The 24192-nt window shown below is 42.7% G+C and overlaps 1 protein-coding gene across 1 annotated transcript in view; it reads right to left on the minus strand.

Moving 5' to 3' along the window:
* CDC40 (cell division cycle 40) overlaps nucleotides 1–24192 on the minus strand; it is a 60271-nt gene that overhangs the window by 8798 nt on the left and 27281 nt on the right. The window contains exons 7-13 of the mRNA XM_073576016.1: nucleotides 21097–21236; nucleotides 18867–18941; nucleotides 18423–18468; nucleotides 14981–15082; nucleotides 13963–14078; nucleotides 4337–4470; nucleotides 3198–3274 (exon numbers count right to left, since the gene is read on the minus strand). Of these exons, the coding sequence (XP_073432117.1) occupies nucleotides 3198–3274; nucleotides 4337–4470; nucleotides 13963–14078; nucleotides 14981–15082; nucleotides 18423–18468; nucleotides 18867–18941; nucleotides 21097–21236 (690 nt within the window). The remainder of the gene's footprint in view (nucleotides 1–3197; nucleotides 3275–4336; nucleotides 4471–13962; nucleotides 14079–14980; nucleotides 15083–18422; nucleotides 18469–18866; nucleotides 18942–21096; nucleotides 21237–24192) is intronic.

Raw genomic sequence — 24192 nt, forward strand, 5'->3', positions numbered from 1 at the left:
TCGCTCCCTAGAAGCGGAAGGATGCTCTTGCTGGACAGATCTCTCTGTGGACGAGAACGGACGAAAGGGCCTAAAGGGCCGAAAACCCTTTCTATTAAAGAAGCGTCTTGGTCGAGACTGGGGGAGAGAAATACTTTTACCCCCAGTGGCGTCGGAAATTATTTGATCCAGTTTGGCCCCAAAGAGCCTAGAACCCTGGAAGGGCAGATTGGTGAGCGACTTTTTTGAGGTGGTATCCGCATTCCATGACTTTAGCCAAAGAACTCGGCGTACCGCTACTATATTGCTGTTAGCCCTAGCTACACAACCGGCCGCATCTAAGGAGGCGGCTAAAAGGTATTTACCCGCGTGATTAATTTGATCTGCCAGATCTGCCAGCTCGTCCTGGGGAGCTGCCGCTAAGATGCCCCTGCGAAGAATTTTTGCCCAAGCCGAAATGACTTTAGCTACCCAGGAGGAGGCGAAAATAGGGCAGAGGGAGGCACCGGAGGCCTCAAAGATAGACTTCGCCAAGGATTCTAACTGCCTGTCCGTCGGATCCTTAAGCGATGCACCGTCTGGAAGGGACAGAACTGTCTTAGAGGCTATCCGAGAAACGGGAGGGTCCACTTCAGGGGCTTTGGTCCATTTAGAAAGCAAATCAGCCTCAAATGGGTACAAAACATCCAAATACCTGCGGCCCGAAAAACGTTGCTCAGGGTGCTCCCAATGTTTGGCTAGAGTAGTATCAAACTCGTAGTGGTTTGGAAAAGTCTTGGATGGAGGTCTTGACCGTTTAAATGGGACAGAACATTCCTGAGGAAGGGGCTTGTCCTGCTTAATCTCCAGGGTTTGGAAGATGGCTGAAAGAAGACTATCGACCATACTTCGTGTTTTAGACATGTCATCTGCCTCTGAACTAGATCCTGATTGTGGATCGTCCTCTGACCCAAGGTCGTCCACTGAAGGAGACGGACCCCTGGGTGAAGCAGACGGGCCTAGCGAACTGGAAGACGAGCCCGATAGGAGACGCTTCCTGGAAATCCTATTCGGCCTGTCCCTCTGAAGGTCGCGGTCAGGAGCGGACGACTCACCCTGAGAGGCGGTCGGAGCAGCGGTGGCTGAAGATAGCTGAGGCAAACGTTCTAGGACCTGGACCAGGGACTGAGAAACTTTGGTCAGATCGGATACCGACTGAGACATGGCTACGGCCCATTCTGGGAGAGGCGAAGTGCCCCCATCACGGGGATCTGTGTGCTCCTGAGAGGCCGACATAGTTGAAGGACTGCAGGACGGGCAGAAAGGAGATGGCTGACCTGAAGCCCACTTCCTTTTACAGTGCGCACAGGCGTAATGAGTAGCGGTGGGCCTGAAACAGAGATCCCCTGCAGGGTTGGGCATAAGGCAAACTGCGCTGAATGTCGGCGGAAATTGAGAAAAAACTGCGGAGGAGGGCTAATATCTCTGCATAGAGCAGCAGAAACGCTGAAGTGTCCCCCGAGCAGCGCAGAAGAGCAGGAACGAAGAAACAGGAAAAGCCCGATGAGGTGAGCGGTGGGCGGAGCTTAGCGGCTGAGCCGCAATTGGAGCAGAGATGAAGGAAGGGGATGAGGAGCCCTGTGATGGGCTAAAAAAGGCGCGAGGAAAAGCGCGCTCAGAAGGAGGAGGAGGCGCTCGGAGAGCAGGCCAAAGCGAAAGTGAAAGTAAAAAACCAGCGCCGGAGCCCCGTGATTAAAACGCCCAGGAGAAGAGAAAGTCCCTGTAATGGAGGTACTGGCGCGCAGGAGAGCTGTGGGAAAACATGGCCAGCTATGAAAAACAGGGAGAGAAAAAACCCCTGTATTCAGCCTTGTAACATGAGTGGAGAGGCGCGCGGCTGGTAAGAGCGGCGCCCAACAGGCAGGGAGAGGGGCGGGAAATTCAAATCCTGGAGACGTCCAGCTGCCCACCAATGTGCCCTTTTGGGGATGCTGCGGGCTGGAGGGATCGTTCAGGCACCTACCTGAAGTCCCTGAAGAGGATGACCACAGGGGCCTCTCACTAGGGTAGTGGCCGCTGTCCTCTGTACCCGCTTTCTGTAGAAGACGGCATTAACCTCTTGATGGCGAGGGGAATCTTGCGATCGCCGTCTTCCTCTCAGCCCTGTCCCGAGAGAGGGGTGAGGAGGGCGATTTTGGCAAGGACCAGCCACCTGTCCGCATCCCATAGCACCCGGAGGTGATAAGGGACAAAGTCCTGCCAGCGCACTGAGAGTTGTGATGTGGGATCACCACACTGCTCGCTCAGCCGCCTGATATGGGAAAGCAGAGTGAATTTTCACCCTGTTTCCCGACTTGAATCTGCAAAATAAAAGACAAGAGAATTAAAAAGTTCACACTAGAACACCTAAAGAAAGAAAAGGTTAATTGCGGATCTGGGAAGATCCCGGTCTGCCTCCAGACACTAAGCACAAACTGAGGTGCCTAGTGCCTGTCGGTGGGTGTATACTGCCGGGGAGGAGCTAATGTTCTTGTTTTGCATAGTGTCAGCCTCCTAGCAGCAGCAGCATACACCCATGGTATTCTGTGTCCCCCAATAAGGCGATAAAGAAACAAGTTTTATTATACTCACCCAGGGGCGGTCCAGTCCGATGGGTTTCGCAGGTTCGGGTTCGACGCCTCCCAACTTCATACGATGTCGTCATCTTCCTTGTTTCGAGTTGTGGCTCCTGCTCAGGTGTACTGATCTGCCCTGTTGAGGGCAGAGCTAAGTACTGCAGTGCACAGACACTGAGCCTCTCTGACCTTTCCCGATGCCTGCGCACTGCAGTACTTGGCTCTGCCCTCAACAGGGCAGATCAGTACGCCTGGCGCAGGAAAAACGACACGAAGCAAGAAAGATGACGACATCGTATGAAGATGGGAGGCGCCAGACCCGGACCTGCGACACCCATCGGACCGGACCGCCCCCGGGTGAGTATAATAAAACTTGTTTTTCTTATCTTTCAGGTTACATCGGGGGCTTATCTGCAGCATTCTAGAATGCTGTAGATAAGCCCCGAAAGGCAGTGGCCGCAGCTTATAGCGGCAATACGAGGTGATAGGTTCCCTTTAACAGCGTACTGCAAAGTAGCATTCTAGCACTATTACAAGTTGGCAGCCTGCTTCCAGTAAGATGTACATAATGCATGTAATATGTAGAAAGGATATCTATTGTACTTCATTAGAAATTGTACTTACCATTAGGTGACAAGGTAACAGCAGGCATTGAGTGCATACTTGGCTCCGCTATGTACTTAAAATCTACAGGGATGTCCCTGACAGAGAAAAGAGAAAAAACACAAAACAATTGGTGATAAAACAAAAGCATTTTTGGTATTAAATTTCCAAACTGAAACAATTCTACAATAAAGGTATGTTGCTCCAACCACGTTAATGCATTAAACGGATTGACCAGTTTCTGACAATATTTCATAAACTGATGTGAAATGACTAAAATGCCTTATTTGTTACCGGAAGACACACAAAGTTCTACCACTGCCCATGTATACCACTTCTAACCAGCGAATGTGGCAATGGCTGTGTCCATGGCTCCAAAGACGGAGTAACGCGATTTGCCCATACCATGACCTCTCTTGCTGTGCCTGCTTCTGGGTAGAAACTAACAGTGTATAGGACATGCACAGTCAAAGGGTTATAGTGCCTGTTCCTGCGCAGGCATAGTGAGTATCTGCCATATGTGTATCTTGGGCTTCAACTTGGAGGAGAGGTGAGATATTTTAGTAATTACATATACCATTAGGCATCAGTTTGTGGCTTTTCCAAAATTGTGTCAGGAAGTAGCCGACCCCTTTAAAGACTTGGTCAGCTCACTTGTTAACCATATAAAATCACTTGTCTACTACAATCTGATCATAGACAAGCGCATAAACATGAGGAATGAGGGGGTATGTTTTAAAAGCAATGGAAAGATTTCATAAGAAAGCAAAAAGGACTATAAAAATAAAGCTTCATCTCCAGAGACAACAGACTCCTAACCATGTACAAATATAGTCTCTAGACTGCTCCAAGGAACAGCATTTTAGCAAACTGGCTCCGCAACAGGCACATGATTCAATAACTGTAGTAAATACACTGCAGTTGTCAAAACAGGCACAAGCTGTTCAACATTAATTGCAGATGCAAATGTATGCAGCACTGGAAAACAAAAAGATAAAAAGGAACAAAACTTTGTGAAATTTACAATCAATACCATCTGGAAGACGGAAGCATATGTTTAGATGGAAAAGAGGTTTGCTGCTACAGTTTATACCTGCACCGATCCATTTTATATGGTATGCGCTCAATATTGCAGATGAGTGATTAAATATGCGACTTACCACTCCCAGACTCTCAAGCTCTTATCATCAGAAGTGCTTACAAAACGCCTGTTCTCATCCACAAAAGTAATTGTGTTGACAGCTCCCAGATGCCTGTCATACTCCTGGACAATCTCTCCACTTCGAATATCCCACTGTAACATTGAATGGTGAAGACATCATGGCTCAACCTGAACATGAATGTTCTCCAGGACACTCCAGCAGTACACTTCATAATTCATACAAACACAAGAACATCATGACTCTTACAGTGCAAGGCTATGTGCCCACGTTGCAGAAATGCTGCGGAAATGTCCGCAGCATTTCCGCAACTCCCCGCCACGGGTAAAACGCATGCGTTTTGCAAGCGTTTTTGCTTGCAGAATTCTAGCACTTTTCCAAGTGATTTAAAGCATCGCTTGGAAAACTGATTGACAGGTTGGTCACACTTGTCAAGCATAGTGCTTGACAAGTGTGATCAACTTTTTACTATTGATGCTGCTTATGCAGCATCAATAGTAAAAGATAGAATGTTAAAAATAAAAAAATTTAAAAAAAAATAAATAAAAAAAAATAATAGTTTATACTTGCCCTCCGTCGGCCCCCGGAATTTTCCCGACCCTCTCGCGAGATCGCTACGTCATCAGAGGTCATTCACGCAATGCATCACTGGGAACGGAAGTTGCCAGCAGTGCCATGAGGGCCTGGAGGATTCCAGGGGCCAACGGAGGGCAAGTATAAACTATTTTCTATTTTTTTATTATTTTAAACAGGAATACGGTACCCAGGGCATGGAGGAGAGTCTCCTTTCCTCCAGACCCTGGGTACCATCCGCACATGAAGCGCTCACTTCATGCATGGTGGGCATAGCCACATGCGTAAAGTGAGCGTTTCAATGCAACCCTATGGCGGCGGAATCGCAGCGATTCCGCAGAAATAATGGACATGCTGCACATTTTACCGCTATGCGATTCCGCAGTGGAAAAATCCGCAGCATTGGCACAGCAATTGGGGAATCCCATAGGATTGCATGGGACTGCGTTTTATTAGCGTTTTTAAGAGTTTGCGCTGTGGCAAAAATGCGGCGGAAACGCATAAACGCAACGTGGGCACACAGCCTTACTTATCTGCAGAACTGCATTTCACACTGACCATCCACAGTTGTATGTGTCATTGTATGCTAGCAGATCAATACAGAAAGCCTTTACAACTGTAGCAAGTGGTTATCGAGTGACCATAAGGTGACTGACCAGCCATAATTGTGAAAGGAATTGGCTTGTGACAATTTAATAAGGGGACCTGGCTCCAGAACAAAATGCTTTTCTTTTATTCCAACTGCTCCAGAGAGTATTCCATTTTTTTTTTTTTTTTTTTTTTAAATCTGCCAAATAGCTCTAGAGATAAGTTTTTTGTTTTTTTTTAACTTAGTACTCATTTGTATTGTCTTTACAAGGGGCAGGAATCACCACTACCTTGATAAAAATGAGAACCAACTGAAAAAAAAGACAATAATTAGGCCCTGCAAGGAATTTATCTAGATGTGTGGTGAGCACCTTGAACCCCCAGGTGCTTCATAGAATTTCACAATGTTGATCTATGGAAATGAAAAAAAAAAATTCCCACAAAAATGTTTTTAAGCCCCAATTTTTCTCATTTTCACAAGACTAGCAGGAGAAAATGGACCCCATTGAGCGGTGAAGAATAATTACATTTTTAACACTAAAATGTTGTTTTAGCCCCAACTTTTGTTAATTTTTTTAAGGGCTAGTGGAAAAAATGGACCTCACATTTGTTATAAAAATGTCTCCTGAGTACGCCATTACCCTACAGGCTAATACTTTTCAGGCACAATACAAAAGCTCAGAAGGGAAGGAACGGCATATTATATTGCAGATTTTACGGCTATGGCTTGTTGGTGCTATGACCTGCTGAGAGAGACCCTGAGATGCCAGAACAGCAGAACCAACCAAAAGTGACCCCATTTTACAAACTACACCTCTCAATGAAGTCATCTAGGGGTGCAGTGATCGTATTGACACCATGGGTGTGTCACAAAATTTTATACCATTGGGCAATTAAGAATAAATAATTACCACCAAAATTTTATTTTAGTACAAGATTTTACATATTCACACTGAGAAATGGGTAAAAATGGCACCAAAATTTGCCACACAATCTACGCTGAATGTAGAAATATCCCATATGTGGTTGTACAGTACTGCTTAGCTACTTGGTGAGACTCGGGAGTGACAGAGTACTATTTGCCTCCTGGAGCCCAGATTTTCCTAGAAAAGTTTGTGGACTCCATACACAGATCCCTCATGTACTACAAGATCAGAGTCCCCCCTCCTCCTCAAGTGACCCCATTTTGAAAATTACACCACTTTGGGAATTTATCTACAGGTGTAGTGATGATCTTGACTCCATGGGTGTTTTCCAGAAACAAGCAGCAGTGGATGTTGCAGAGTCAAAATTGCAAGCTGCCATTGTAGTGACCAGTACGTGGTAGTGCCAAGTTCGTGCTTCTGGAGACACGCACCTATAAATTAGGCGGGCTTCCATCACTACAGAAATGTCAAACACGTGGACACAATGTAGTTTAGGCACACTCGGGCTCAGAAGGGAAGAGGGCTCATAATTTGCTAAATTTCTTTCGGGGTGGGGGCAATTTCGCTTTTCCAGAGCCATTGTACTACCAGTAACATGGAAGCCCTCTATATTTCCGATAACAGACCTGAGTGAGCCCAAAATCGCAATGACGTATCCATACGTCCAATGTCGGTAAGTACTTACCAACATGGGCGTAAGGATACATCGAAGGTCGTGAAGGGTTTAACTACTTCTGGACTGCCTATAGGTATTATATATCTGGTCACTTCACATTTATCCCTGCACTAACTTTCTATCATGTCAACGCAGTTTAACCAGCTTGCACAAGATCATGACGCTGTGGGGGAGAAAAGCTGCTGTCACATACAGCCAGACTTCCCAAGAGAAGTTAAACATGGTTTACCACCTTCATGATCTCTGAAATCAGCAATAAAAAAGAAATGCTGAAAGACCTTTGTGGGGTATTTTAAGACCTTGTGAGAGGGGGTGGGGGTGCATAGTGTGCAAAATAAAGGAAACAAAATCAAAATTAGGAAAAAAGGCTAAATAAAAGTATAAATAAAAAACAGACTGTCTCAATCGCTTTTTCTAGCTCCACCTACAATAAAAAAAAGTTCAATTTTCAAAATATTCTACAAGAAGGGCAACAATTTAAAATGTTCTTTTGATGTTATATAAAAAAAAGTGAAAATTGATACGCACTTATTTTTCTGTAAATTTTCCTCAGATATCAGGAAAAAAAAGTTAAGCCCCATGCATAGCGGAAAAATGGGCAAAAAAAAAATTATTTGAATACCTGAATCTTTTTTTTTTTTATGTAGAGCCATTAACCCCATCATGATATCCGCCATACATGTATAATGCAAGTAGGAAGTGGGTGTCTGGAGCGGGCTCATGGGGTGAGATTGCCCCATACTCGGCTGGTAATGGCAGCGTGTTACAGCCAAGACCTACCTCTAGAAACGCGGGTGGCTTGGTTAATATTTTGTCATCAAAATGTTAAAAAAAAAAAAAATTGTAGTGTGTATATAGTCCATAGCGTATTTGTGCACCTGGACATTCATTTAATCAGGGCCCTTTTTGTTTTTCTGAATTACAAAACGGTCAAATTAAACTCCTATGATGAACTTCATAAAATAATCATAAAATTCACTTTTTTCATCATACTACAACACAAAAATTAGAATTTAAAGCAGTCAAAAAGTCATACCGTATGTAAAGCAAACCGGTATCACTTAAAGAGAATGTCATCGGTTTTTGCTACCTCATCTGAGAGCAGCATAACATAGGCAAATAAGACCCTGATTTCAGTGATGTGTTAGTTTACTGGGTGCCAGAATAAAACTAGGAGGAAAAAGACAGTGCAATAGGGTTTTATCCATGGGAGATAAGGATGCTAAATACGGTTATGCTAACCTTATAAATCCAGCTGCTGCAGGTCCAACAGGTCATCAGACCAGGAAAACACATAAGGAGGATTTGCGGATAATCTGTGCTGCTGGTATCCCATATAATAAAGCCAAACCCAGACAAAGTATGTGTTTTTCCTTTATTCAGTCGACGAATTTCAAAGTACCACAGACTTCTTGCTCTGATGTGTGGTAGGTAGGAGCGCTCCTACACTTTTGGCAGTCGAATATTTTGTCTGGATTTGGATTGATTATATGGGATACCAGCAGTGCAGATTATCCGCAAATACTTACCTGAGTTTACTGGATGCAGCAGGCTCTGTATGTACAGTTGGTTCCAGAAGTTTACATACACTATATAAAAAGACATATATGCATGTTTTTCTCAGTATCTGACATGAAATCAGAATAAACCTTTCCTGTTTTAGGTGACTTAGGATTACCGTAATTAATATAGGATTGAGATCAGGGCGGTTTTGCAGTTGGATTTTCCACTCTTTTTTATTTCATGATTCACTTGGTTAGGAACCCAGACTGAAGCCTCTGTGCTCCACACCTTCAATTCTAGGGATTTCTCAACCCAGTGATCTGATGTCTGTGTTTTTCTACCTTTCCCAGGACCCTCATGCAAAAACGAAAGGAATGACTGCCCGGTTGTTTCAAAGTTCTGATGGAGCACTGAAGAGATAATCTCTTCTTCTCCGGAAGAAACACTGATGTCGGAACGGTGTCAAACACCGTACCCAGAAACTGTAGCTGCTGTGTTAGCACTAAAACAGACTTTGTCCTGTTGACAATCCAATGAATCGCTCCAGAGTCTGAAGAATGATCTGTAGGCTCTCTAGAATTTGCACAAAGGATGGCGCCTTGACAAGAATGTCATACAGATACGGGAAAACACGGGAATTACTTACCGGTAATGTGTTTTTTCGTAACCCATGACTGGAGCGACTTGGAGTGACGAAGCCGAACCTATCTGTTCGGGTGTCTTAAATCTAAGATAGGCTACACTGAGCAGTCTTTTTTGGGGGCTAATGAATAGGTTTCAACTAAACTCCTTGGAAGTGATCTGCAGTGGGAACAGCTACAATCAAACCTGCTAGAAGCAGGGAAGTTATCACCTGATCGAAACTAGCTCTTACGCTGGATGACCAGGGAGGGCGAGAGCAAAAGAATTAATTGTGAGGTAGAGTGGCAAAATCTATTCTGCAACCTGGAGAGATGACCTCCCAGACCTAAAAATCGCTGACTGCCTACAGTCATGCCTCCTGGAAAAGGAGGAAGCAGCCACCCACCCGGAAAGAAACACCGAGTTGAGACCATCCGTCAAACAACGAGCCTCCTACCACCTCTGCAACCGGAAGGTCTAGCCCGACCCAGAAGGACGTTCGGTGGGTGTTGCTTGAAAATGATTCTATGATTCCTGGGAGACCGTTGGTCTAAACCTGCCAACTTGACTCGTCTGGTGCAGAAAATTGGCAAAAAGACAGACCTGCAAGGCCCCACACGCCTCCAAAAGGGACGGCTGGCCCTGAACTGAGAGTGCGCCCTGTTACCCTTGTGAAAACTTAAAAAAAAAAAAAAAAAAAAAAAATGTGGGTCTAAAGTAAAATTTGTGAAAAAAGTTAAATGTTCATTTTTTTTCTTCCACATTCCAAAAATTACTGTGAAGCATCTGAAGGGTTAATAAAGTTCTTGAATGTGGTTTTGAGCACCTTGAGGGGTGCAGTTTTTAGAATGGTGTCACTTATGGGTATTTTCTGTTATACATACCCCCTTCAAAGTAACATCAAATGTGATATGGTGCCTAAAAAAATGGTTTTGTAAATTTTGCTGAAAAAGTGAGAAAATCGCTCAACGTTTAACCCTTCTGACTTCCTATAATTTAAAAAAAAAATTGTTTTTTCAAAAATTGTGCTAATGTTAATAACATTTCCCACATGTCTACTTAACTATTTTGTGTGACATAACTCTCCAATATATGAGCGTAAACACTTAAAGTTTGAAAATGTCAACATTTTCCCCAAATTTCCGCTTCACAAATAAACACAAGTCAAATCGAAGAAATGTTACGACTATGATGAAGTACAATATGTCACAAGAAAACAATCTCAGAATCAGTGGGATCCGTTGAAACGTTTGTGAGTTATTACTTCAAAAAATAGCAAAAAGGGGTATCGAAAACCCACAAATCTCACGAATGAGGTAATATATCAGCAAATGAGAAAATCATAAAACATAACTTTTAATAAGTAATATAAAAGCTACCACTAGATAAAGTGAGGATAAAAAAAACACACTAAATCAGATTGTCACAGACTATAACACAGAGTGTCTGTATAAATCTCAAAAACAGACCACCCAGGTTTTCTTTTTCTCTATAGGAAATTGTTTTATTGTATTACCTCTAAGGGTATGTGCACACGCTGCGGATTCTGCTGCGTTTCTGCAGCGTTTTTGGCTCTGCAGAAACGCAGCAGATCTTGCTGCGTTGTACAGTACCTTTATTTCCTATGGAAATAAAAAAAAGCTGTGCACATGCTGCGTTTTTTTCCGCGCGGTTTTGCTGCGGTTTACAATCCGCAGCATGTCAATTATTTGGTGCAGAAACGCTGTGGTTTTACACCTCATCCATTATGAGGTGTAAAACCGCAGGGCAAAACCGCAGAAAAAACGCAGATAATCCGCAGATAAACCGCAGAAAAACTGCAGCACTTTGTCCTGCGGATTTCCTGCGGTTTTCTCTACAAAATCCGCAGAGACTAAAAACTACGTGTGCACATACCCTAATAAGGAAATTGTTTATTGTTTCATCTTGGTCTTGAGCTTTTTTGTCTCAGACCAAGTATAACCTGTCCAGTCCTTCAGATTTTTGGACTTGGAATAGTTACATCTATATACGCTGGGTGGTCTCTTTTTGAGATTTATACAGACACTCTGTGTTATAGTCTGTGACAATCTGATTTAGTGTGTTTTTATCCTCACTTTATCTAGTGGTAGCTTTTATATTACTTATTAAAAGTTATTTTTATTTTCTCAATTGCTGATATATTATGAGTTATTACTTCATAAAGTGACACTGGTCAGAATTGTTAAATTTGGCCTGGTCATGAAGGTGAAAAAAGGCTTGGGGCTGAAGGGGTTGAAAGAACGTCCCAGTGTTTTCTAATTATGGCCGTTTAATTCTGTAAATGATTACTAAAAGAGGAAATGAATCGTACCTGTTCCTTGGTTTCTGCATCTTTCTTATTGACTGTTCCATGAGGCGATGCTACACATGACTCTCCACTTTTTGGCTATTACACCCATTTCAGGTAACCCATGTTTGATATATAGGATATTACCATTTGCAGGGGAATTACTAGTTGTGTCACTCGTATACTTTAATTTGCTGTTCTATTCCCCCTTCTTATTGGAATTAGGTTATCATCATAATTTCCATGGGAAGTGGATAGTTTCATATACTACTTATAACATTAGTCCACTGTAAAGGGGTGTCAGATGACTTAATATACTTGATATAACCTTTTACCCCTTATTGGACTACCGTTAATGACATATTACCTTTTGGATATTCTCCTTATGGTCAGGTTACATTAGGGTCCCCTTTTTGTGAGGCATTCACAAATAGTAAATATTTTAATTGTTTTATATATGGCTAATAAAGATTTTTTTTATTTTAAATACTCTATGGGTCTCTTCATTTCCTTCTGGGTATTACTCATAGCAGAACGATAGGTTTAACTATTTTATATGGAGTGACAAATATAACTATTTGGACATTATTGGTAATTTATGGTTAGAAAAGTATCTAGCCACACGTTTACCCCTCCTTAATAAACCTGATTCAGTAACGGGAGGGGCGGCGGAGCTGTCACTCCCAGAGAGGTGTCCATGGCAGACAACAAACTCTCCGCCATTTCACTTAGTTTTCCCAACTGTCATGGATCCAGTATGGATTCTGAACTGGATTCAGAGTGCTGAGGGGAGCGAGTCCCCAGTGAAAGGGAAAAAGAATCTGGGCGCCTCCCTGGTTAAGGTGACCGGGATGAAGAAGTCCCTCTCTGCCGTTTGAACCACTTTCATTAGAACAAAACCGTTGGCACAACCCTGGTAAACGGAGGTGGTGCACAAGTAGGATCCCAATCCGTGAACTTCAATTTATATAGACTTGACACACACCAAAAAGATTCTGATGCAGAAAGGTAGTTTTAATGAATTGCAGTACATACATACAGACGTTTCTGTCTAGGACCTTCATTAATGTACAATAAGTTGTACTGTGAGCTCTTAGTGACTGGGCTTTAAGGGAGATACGAATACTGCAAGGAGGCACCTGCGGCCGTCCCACGTGGTTCTATATAACAAGTGGACGCAGTATCCACCGCGAATCCAACGCTGTTTATATGCGGATCCGCCAAAATTTTGACGTCCGCCGAAATGCCTGAACGGACAATGCTACGCTTTTTCGGTCGGCCGGATCCGCAATTTTTCTCTCTCTCTTGGTGAAGCCAGTTTTATTTAATAGCAATAATAGTGTCAGCCTCCAGGTGGCAGCAGACTATCCCATGATTCTGTGTCCCTCAATAAGGCAAACATGAAAAAAGTTGTCTACTACTATGACAACCCCTTCTCAATTGGAATGTTTGACCCTGGTGGAAAAAAACAAAAAAAAAAAACAAAAAAAAAAAAACTTGTACTCACCTTTGGTGCAGACGCCATTCCCGGAGCGCATATGAGGTTATGTCAAGTGAGAAAGGCACCCAATGAGCGCTTGGGTCACTGTCCTTGTCTTCGGACGTGTAAGTACTCAAGAGGAAGGGAGCGGCCACTTGCAGTTCTCACTTTCTCTTGATAGCTTAAACTGAACGTCAGAAGTGAGATGTCATATTTGAAAAATCAGGTCTGGTCAGAAATAAACAAAATTGGCTACAGTGGGAATGGGTTAAAAACATATCTAAGGCAGTACAATAGTAACTGAAACAATCATATCTGATCTTTACCTGACCTGTAAGTTTTTATTAGAATTAACCTTGATTATCAGTAATATCTGGTAAACAAGCCAACACCACAATTACATTTCTATTATAGCTGTTTTTGCAGTAGCTGAAGGTTTAAAGAAAAAAGAAAAAGAGCTGCACAAAGACAGGAACACCTACTTATAGAGAATCTGTCATTAGGTTTTTGCAATCGAAGCACAACATAATGTAGAGACAGAGACCCCGATTCCAGCAATGTGTCATTCACTGGGCTGCTTGCTGCAATTTTGACAAAATCGTCATCAGTAAAAGATTATTACTATACGGCTAGTAAATGTGCTGACATGTAATTCTCCATACTGAATGAGCTCTGTATAACACCACTGATTAGCAGCTTTCTGCCTATGCACAGTGTACACAATGCCACTAATCAGTGATTTGGGCGGAGTTATACAGAACTCCGCATTCAGAGAACTGCTAGATCTGCAGAAGATAAAACAGTGATTTTATTAAAATGACAGCAAGCAGCTCGGCAAGTGACATCACAGAAATCATGGTCTCTGCCCCTCAATCATGCTGCTCTCAGATGGGTTAGTAAAAACCTGGCGAATGCTTAATAGAAATCTATGTTAACTACAATGCTACTCACCTGAACAATTTTTTTATCAGACATCCCTGCCACAAATAGATTCTGTTTGTCTGAATCAGGATTGAACTTAACACAATATGGCACCTTTCTGTTTGTGAACCTGGATATACATTGCCCTGATTAAAAAAAAATAAATTAACATCAAATTTTTACAACTTTCATAGGTAATGTAGATTTAATGTAAAAAAAAAAAAAAAAAAAAAAGTTTGTGTGAAGATTGTACATAATTTATATTTTCAGTAACTATCACACTTTTTTAAAAAGTATAAACTACGTCTTACAAGCAACATGAGGAGTTCCAGAGAAATATATGTAAACCCTTCTGTTTCATGGAATAGAGCAGTAATTTTCTGAGGGCATACTCTGCTCCTGTACAATCACTTACCCAGTGATACACACATTTACCTTATTGTTGCACTGTGTATGACAGGCTCATTCTCTACACACCATTTTAAGGACCTTTTATGAAAAGTTAACTGAGCAGCCTAACATACTACATTCCTTGCTATAACTTGTTATTTAGTAAAACCGATAGGAGGATAGCTTGGCACAAGGGTCCTCTAGTCTACAAAGTAGCAGAAGAGTGGATTTCCTGCCTCATAGAAGTGTATGCGAACAATAAAAGCCTCTGTTTAGTTGTCTCCTGGATGCTGCTCCTAGCAGACTTTTGTTTGAAGGGACGGTCCAACTTGCTAGATGTGCCATAGATGTCTCAAGTAGGGAACACCCCTCAAATACATACAGGTTTCTTATGAAGGAGATGATTGGCAAAAGAGCCATAGGACGGCCTACAAATATGTGATCCCAAAAATATTCTACAGGACAAGTAGCTGACCATATGAATGCAAAAATGAAGATTCTCATCATTAAAGTACAGACTCTTACAAGGTAAGACACATGGCTCAAGGTAAGACACATGGCTATAATCTTAACATGGAATATATAACCCTTACATTTAAGGAATAAAGGAACATTTTTTAGCAATAAAAATGAACCCTAGAGAAATAAAAGCCAGTACCTGTCTCAGAGTCCCATAGCTTGAGATAGCGGTCATATGCTGCACTTAGGAACTGGGTTCCAGCATTGTTGAAACAAACATCACGAACAGCTTTACTGTGGCCTGAACATCAATAAAAGAAATAATTAGATTATTAATATTTATTGTTATAGCGCCATTTATTCCATGGCGCTTTACATGTAGGGAGGGGTATACATAAAAACAAGTACAATAATGTTAAACAATACAAGTCATAACTGGTACAGGAGGAGAGAGGACCCTGCCCGCGAAGGCTCACAATCTACAAGGGATGGGTGAAAATACAGTAGGCGAGGGTAGAGCTGGTCATGCAGCGGTTTGGTCGATTGGTGGTTACTGCAAGTTATAGGCTTGTCGGAAGAGGTGGGTCTTCAGGCTCTTTTTGAAGGTTTCGATGGTAGGTGAGAGTCTGATATGTTGTGGTAGAGAGTTCCAGAGTAGGGGTGATGCGTGAGAGAAATCTTGTATGCGATTGTGGGAAGAGGAGATAAGAGGGGAGTAGAGAAGGAGATCTTGTGAGGATCGGAGGTTGCGTGCAGGAAAGTACCGGGAGACAAGGTCACAGATGTATGGAGGAGACAGGTTGTGGATGGCTTTGTATGTCATGGTTAGGGTTTTGTACTGGAGTCTCTGGGCAATGGGGAGCCAGTGAAGGGATTGACAGAGGGGAGAAGCTGGGGAATAGCGGGGGGACAGGTGTATTAGTTGGGCAGCGGAGTTTAGAATAGATTGGAGAGGTGCGAGAGTGTTCGAGGGGAGGCCACTGATCAGGAGGTTGCAGTAGTCAAGGCGAGAGATAATGAGGGCATGGACTAGGATTTTTGCAGATTCTTGGTTGAGGAATGAACGGATTCGTGAAATATTTTTGAGTTGAAGTCGGCAGGAAGTGGAAAGGGCTTGGATATGTGGTTTGAAGGAGAGATCAGCATCAAGGATTACCCCGAGGCAGCGAGCTTGTGGGACTGGGGAGAGTGGGCAGCCATTTACTGTAATGGATAGGTTCGTTGGGGGGGGGGGGTCACGTGAGATGGGGGAAAGATGATGAATTCTGTTTTGTCCATGTTAAGTTTCAGAAATCTGGTAGAGAAGAAGGATGAAATAGTGGACAGACATTGAGGGATTCTGGTTAGCAGGGAGGTGATATCTGGTCCAGAGATGTAGATCTGTGTGTCATCAGCATAGAGATGATACTGAAAGCCATGAGATTCTATAAGCTGTCCCAGGCCAAAGGTGTAAATGGAGAAGAGCAGGGGTCCTAGGACTGAACTTTGTGGGACTCCGACAGATAGGGGGCGAGGTGAGGAGGTGGTGTGTGAGTGGGAGACGCTGAATGTCCGGTCTGTTAGGTATGATGAGATTCAGGACAAGGCCAAGTCTGTGATGCCAAGGGATGAGAGGGTCTGTAATAGTAGGGAATGGTCCACTGTGTCAAAGGCAGCCGACAGGTCCAGGAGGAGGAGGACAGAGTTGTGTCGCTTGCTCTTGGCGGTAAAGAGGTCATTGGTGACCTTAGTAAGGGCAGTTTCGGTGGAGTGGTGTGACCGGAAGCCAGATTGTAAGCTGGTCGAAGAGGGAGCAAGAAGAGAGATGGGAGGACAGTTCAAGGTAGACATGTTGTTCCAGTAGCTTGGAGGCGTAGGGGAGAAGTGATATAGGGCGATAGCTAGATACAGAGGATGGGTCAAGAGAGGGCTTTTTGAGGATAGGTGTGATTGAGGCATGTTTAAAGCTTGAGGGGAAAACCAGGGCTGTGGAGTCGGAGTCGTGGAGTCGGTGCTCATTTTGGTGGAGTCGGAGTTGGAGTCGGTATAAAATGGACCGACTCCGACTCCTAAAATATATAATAAATTGGGTACAGTAATTCAATGCAGAATGTGCTGAATATTTTTTCATAGGAATTTGGGAAAGTTATGAAATGTCCTATAAATGGCTGTTCTATTCCTGATCTAAGGCTACATTCACACACAGCGTTTTTCCTGTGTTTTTTGAGGATACTTTTTTCAGCTGCAAAAGCTGATCATCTTTTTAAAAAACCGCATCACCTGAAAGGTTTTTGAGCTCATAGATAATGTTTTCAATAGCAAAAGCAGATTAGAAATCTGCTCTATCCATTTATCCATATCTGTCTATCCATATCGTATCTGTACCAAAAAGAATGAAAACCGGGTAGTACACCAATATATATTCTGTTCTATCTAAATATCTTGATTATGGGATCATAAAAATGATTAAATGTCTGAGGTTCACATTGTACTACAATAAATTTTTCACTTAAATATAAGCAATATGTGTGGGAGTCGGAGTCGGAGTCGTGGAGTCGGAGTCGGAGTTGGAGTCGGTGTAAGGGAAATTGAGGAGTCGGAGTTGCAGGTTTGGTTTACCGACTCCACAGCCCTCGGGAAAACACCAGTTGTTAGTGATAGGTTGAAGAGATGGGTTAGGGTTGGGATGAAGACTGTGGTGAGGTTTGGGATGAAGTGGGAAGGGATCGGGTCAAGTGCACAAGTGGTGAGATGTGATCTTGAGAGTAGAGTGGAGAGTCGATCTTCTGGAAGATAGATCTAATGTAAAGAATGAGCAATCAAACTATATATATTGTTATAATCAAGTGATTATTTAAATGAGAAAGTTAAGATGTGTAGAGTAGTTTTCCCTATAAATAATCATACCTGGTGTTTCCAAATACGTAGTGTAAATATCCAGAAAAAAAAAAGTTTTAAAAAAGTTGTCTAGAGCGCCTTCCTTCAGTCAGTTGGACCAGCTACAACAAAAAGCAAAAATCTAGCAATGTGCGAAAAAGAAGCAAGGGATGCCAATCAAGAAATGGTGGGTGAAGGGGCAGTGAAGCTGACAGATGCACTTAGCACCCAATTTTTACAAGCCTTTAAAAGTTTATCAGGACATCTAGGCTATAAATTTGTCCTACATGGATATGTCCTCAAGGGTGTAACTTTGCCCTCCTAGACTCTTTAAAGAGGATGTCCAGTGAAAAGAAGTGATCACCTATCCACAGGATAGGTGCTGACTTACTGATAAGATCCATTTAATGGCAAAAATGGATTCTCATTTCTTAACATTCTTTTTCTTTTAACCAAATCAGCCAAGTAATAAATCAAGCAGATATATAAAAACTCAGACAAGTTTTCCAACAGCCCAAATTCCTAATAACAGGGTTTTTAAAGCATGGTTCACCCCCAATGGACTGTAATTCCAAGAGCTGTCATTTGTACACCAAGAATGGGAATAAGGATATAAAACAAGTACAAGAAGTTGTTTGCATGTGAATCCCTATTGACCACAAGCACACTAATATTGCGCACACATAAGAAGTCCCAGTAAGGCCGGATGCTTTGTGTGACTAAGCAGAAGTTTCTTACAAGCAGACAGCATGGAAGATAAGATATTTACTAGATTCATACTGTACCTATAAATGTCCGTAAACATCTTCGTTCATTGTACACTTCCCAAAGCTGTAACAAGAATAGATTTATAATAACAATAACACCTCAAACAGGTAGTGTGGAATGATGAAGGAAAATCAGTGCTTACCAAGAACCAGGCTAACTAATGCATATACAAATGGCATATGCTTTATAAGGGGTTGTCCAGAGCAAGAAGAAAAGTCTCCCATCACTGACTGCCGAATCATGACAATGGGCGATGCACACACTTACGATTAAGCAGTCTGCAGATACAAAACAGGACTGCAGGTTTTTCTTCTTAGACTGGGCTACCCATTTATGCGTGTGTATATATACACTTAGGCTGACATAACTACTCAAATTATTTGGTGACCTTGCACCTAGGCTGATCCCAATTAAGGACTTTAATTTATAAGTTCAATGCAAGTCTGAGAATTATTACTAACCTTAATCTTGCAATCCATGGAACAAGACAATAGCAAATGGCCAGAGAGGGGGAATAATCTTACAGCACTGACACCCTGAAAGAAAGACAGAATAAATAAAAGAAACAATTTCAAATTAAATGAAATTTTGGATCTACCGTACTTTTATCATAGTTGCAAGTGCTTTTCAGTAGCAAGAACAGACATTTAAAATGAAACATGTCATCATATTCATGCTTTTTATGGGCAACTCCTTTTCCTTTCATTTCTCAACCTACAGTGTTTTATTTTTTGCAGTCATTTTGCCCTTTCACGGAGAGACATGCCCATAATATTTAGGGGTTTTGCAGAGAAGCTGGAAATTATTCCTTTTAATTCTTAATCTTTAGCACGCGTTTTGTTCTTTATTACTTAGGCTCTTTCTTCGTAGGATGTCAAAAGAAAGTGCCGAACACAGGAATGAGCACATGAGGAGGCAAGACTTTGCTGGCTGGACTTTTTAATGGAACACATCAATCTCAGTGGATTGCTGTGATAATTGTGATCGCTCTCAATAGGATTTATTCTATTCTAGGGAAGTGACTCCCTACTGGTTAGACAGATCGCAAAATTTTCAGACATAGTAAAAAAAAAAAAAAAAAGCAGTATACCTTTTAATGGCTTGCTTTTCCTATAAACATACAAAAAAAGGGAAAAAACCTAAACGTTTCTTCTAAAGAGGATTTTTGTACTATGTATTGAGAGGGATTATAGGTTTAATTATTTGTGTAGCCTTCAGTTGTTGCTTTTTTATGTTATGGGGCAAAATATTCAGTGTTGGTATTTATTTATGTTCCATAGTTGGATTATATTTACGGTATATACTCGTGTATAAGCTGACCCGTGTATAATCCGACCCCCCTAATTTTGCCACAAAAAACTGAAAAAACTTTTTGACTCGCGTGTAAGCCTAGGGTGGAAAATTTCAAAGATAAAAATAGATTCCAATAAAAGTAAAATTAATTGAGACATCAGTAGGTTAAATGTTTTTGAATATCCATATTGAATCAGGAGCCCCATATAATGCTCCATACAGTTCATGATGGCCCCATAAGATGCTCCATACAAAATACACCCCATATAATGCTGCACGAAGGTTAATAATGCCCCCCCACAAGATGCTCCATAGAATAATATGCCCCATATAATGTTCCATAAAGGTTATGGCTCCATAAGATGCTCCATAGATTATGCCCCCATATGCTGCCCCATAGAATATGCCCCCATATGCTGCCCCATAGGATATGGCCCCATAGGATATGCCCCCATATGCTGCCCCATAGGATATGCCCCCATTATGCTGCCCCATAGGATATGCCCCCATTATGCTGCCCCATAGGATATGCCCCCATTATACTGCTCCATTGGATATGCCCCCATTATACTGCTCCATTGGATATGCCCCCATTATGCTGCCCCATAGGATATGCCCCCATTATACTGCTCCATTGGATATGCCCCCATTAGGCTGCCCCATTGGATATGCCCCCATTATGCTGCTCCATAGGATATGCCCCCATATGCTGCCCCCATAAAGTGCTCCATATATTATGCCCCCATATGCTCCTGCTGCAAAAGAAATGCCATACTCACCTCTCCTGCTCAGGACCTCACCTGTCTGGGGGCCATCGCTGCTCACTGCTGTCTGCTGCATCCTCTGTCAGTGACATTCAGCCAGCAGAGGGCATGGCACGCACTAACCACGTCACCGCGCCCCCTGCTGCCTAAACGTCACAGACAGAGGATGCAGCAGACAGCGGTGAGCAACGATGGACCGGGGGACAGGCGAATATCGCTATACTTACCTACCCTGGCGCGGTCTCTACAGCGGCTGCATCGCTTCTCCACGGTCTCGTGGTACCGCTCATTACACTCATGAATATGCGCATATTCATGAGTTTAATGAGCGGTAACATGTGACCGCTGAAGGCAGGAAGGGAGACCGTGGAGAAGCAGGGGGGCTGCAGAGACCGCGCCAGGGGAGGTAAGTATGATCTCTGACACCCCCCGCTGCCCTCCCCCGCCGACCCCCAGGTATATGACTCGTGTATAAGCCGAGAGAGGGACTTTCAGCCCAAAAAAATGGGCTGAAAATCTCAGCTTATACACGAGTATATATGGTATGTTTTCCAGCTTCCATCACACAAAATTCAATCGTTAATAAAAAAAATACATTCTGTTCCTATTTACTAATTCGCAATGGTAACACTACCTTTGTATGTCCGGACCAAACATGAATCTGTTTCTTGGGAAGATAGCATTTATCGGGCAGTTCAGTAGAACGTAGGTTAACATCAACATCTTGAGGAATGTGTAAATATGATCGGCCTTGATAGTCATACATTTCTTTGACTGAAAAAAAAAAAAAAAAATCTACAGCTATATGCATTGCTGATATATAATACATACACACGTGTGTAAGAGACACTAACAGTGTCTGTAGTTTACTGAGCAAAATCCTGTTGACAGGTTCACTTTAATCTTACATATGTGAGATTTTAATGGAATCCAGATAAGACTGTGATTTTATGGATTATCTTGCATGTGCCACAATTCCTTTTTGTCTAAGTGATAAGACATGGTGATCTTTTAGTTTACTTTTCTTCTAGTAGGAGCATCAGCATTAAGACACATGATACACACAAAGGTGTAACAAGCACTATGTACTGTGCCTACCAAAATGAGATGTACAGTATAAGGAAAGTCACTACATGACTCTTGGCAGAAAGCTTACAGCATAGCACATGAAACCAATCTGTAATTATCAAAGTGTTAATCAACTTTATACACATGCCCTTGTCGCTACATTATCAACATAATAGTAGAAATATATTGGTGGTGCATTTCCTAACTAAAACTAGAAACTGATTGGTGGACCATCAAAACCTGTAGTTTAGAGAGGATTCATTGACTTTTATTGGAGAGTGCATTGAGCGTGTTGTGATCTGTGCAGAGAGGCGATGCGGCTCATCTGTGACCAAAATCTACAGTGGTTTGTAAAAGTATTCACCACCTGGCAATTTCACCTCACTTGGAATTTTTTTACCGTTTTCAAGTAGATGATAAAACCAATGGTGTCATTTAAAAGTAAACTCGTCCCGCAAAAAATAAGCCATCACATGGCCATATTGACGGAAAAATAAAAAAGTCATGGCTCTGAGAAGAAGGGGAGAGAAAAAAAAAACAAAACGCAAAACCGAAAAAAGCTCCGGGGGTTAAGAGGATAATGGTGTGTCAGCCCCTCTGGCCTTTCAGAAAGGGAGTGTATATAAAGTGGTGGTGGGGGGGGGGGGGGGGGGGGGGGGAGTATTTAGTCAGCCACCAATTGTGCAAGTTCTCCCACTTAAAAAGATGAGAGAGGCCTGTAATTGATATCATAGGTAGACCACAACTATGAGAGTCAAAATGAGAAAACAAATCGAGAAAATCACCTTGTCTGATTTTGCAACACTTATTTTGCAAATTATAGTGGAAAATAAGTATATTTTCACCTAAAAACATGCAAGATTTCTGGCTCTCATAGACCTGTAACTTTTTTAAGAGGCTCCTCTGTCCTCCACTCATTACCTGTAGTAATGGCACCTGTTTGAACTTGTTATTATAAAAGACACCTACCCACAACCTCAAACAGTCACATTCCAGACTCCACTATGGTGAAGACCAAAGAGCTGTCGAAGGACACCAGTAACAAAATTGTAGCCCTACACCAGGCTGGGAAGGTTGAATCTGCAATAGGCAAGCAGCTTGGTATGATGAAATCAACTGTAGGAGCAATAATAAGAAAATGGAAGACATACAAGACCACTGATAATCTCCCTCAATCTGGGGCTCCACGCAAGTTCTCACTCCGTGAGGTCAAAGTGATCACAAGAACGGTGAACAAAAATCCCAGAACCACACGGGGGGACCTAGTAAATGACCTTCATAGAGCTGGGACCACCGTAACAAAGGCTACCATCAGTAACACACTACGCCGCCAGGGACTCATATCCTGCAGTGCCAGACGTGTCCCCTGCTTAAGCCAGTACATGTCCGGGTAAGTCTGAAGTTTGCTAGAGACCATTTGGATTATCCCGAAGAGTACTGGGAGAATGTCATATGGTCTGATGAAACCAAAGTAGAACTGTTTGGTAGAAACAAAACTTGTCGTGTTTGGAGGAGACAGAATGCCGAGTTGCATCCAAAGAACACCATACCTACTGTGAAGCATGGGTGTGGCAACATCATGCTTTAGGGCTGTTTCTCTGCAAAGGGACCAGGGCAACTGCTATGTGTACATGAAAGAATAAATGGGGCTATGTATCGTGAGATTTTGAGTGTAAACCTCCTTCCATCAGAAAGGGCAAAGATGAAACGTGGATGGGTTTTCAGCATTATTATTATTATTATTATTATTTATTGTTATAGCGCCATTTATTCCATGGCGCTTTACATGTAAGGAGGGGTATACATAATAAAAACAAGTACAATAATGTTAAACAATACAATTCATAACTGGTACAGGAGGAGAGAGGACCCTGCCTGCGAAGGCTCACAATCTACAAGGGATGGGTGAGAATACAGTAGGCGAGGGTAGAGCTGGTCATGCAGCGGTTTGGTCAATCGGTGGTTACTGCAGGTTATAGGCTTGTTGGAAGAGGTGGGTCTTCAGGCTCTTTTTGAAGGTTTCGATGGTAGGTGAGAGTCTGATATGTTGTGGTAGAGAGATCCAGAGTAGGGGTGATGCGCGAGAGAAATCTTGTATGCGATTGTGGGAAAAGGAGATAAGAGGGGAGTAGAGAAGGAGATCTTGTGAGGATCGGAGGTTGCGTGCAGGAAAGTACCGGGAGACGAGGTCACAGATGTATGGAGGAGACAGGTTGTGGATGGCTTTGTATGTCATGGTTAGGGTTTTGTACTGGAGTCACTGGGCAATGGGGAGCCAGTGAAGGGATTGGCAGAGGGGAGAAGCTGGGGAATAGCGGGGGGACAGGTGGATTAGTCGGGCAGCAGAGTTTAGAATAGATTGGAGGGGTGCGAGAGTGTTCGAGGGGATGATAATGAGCATGATAATGATCTCAAGCACACTGCCAGGGCAACGAAGGAGTGGCTTTGTAAGACGCATAAGAAGGTCCTGGAGTAGCTTAGGCCTGTTTCACACTTCCGTTTTTTCAAATCCGTCAAAATCCGTTGGTTTCCGTAAAAAAACGGATCCGCCTTTTTTTGCAGGATCCGTTTTTTGTCCCATAGACTTCCATTAGCGGTTACCGCGGATCCGTCAAAAAAACGGATCCGTTTTTTTAAAAAACGGATCCGTTTGCATCAGTTT

The sequence above is a fragment of the Dendrobates tinctorius genome, unplaced genomic scaffold (genome assembly GCF_039654945.1).
Source record: "Dendrobates tinctorius isolate UK_male_01 unplaced genomic scaffold, ASM3965494v1 ptg000046l, whole genome shotgun sequence".
NCBI classification, from domain to species: Eukaryota; Metazoa; Chordata; class Amphibia; order Anura; family Dendrobatidae; genus Dendrobates; species Dendrobates tinctorius.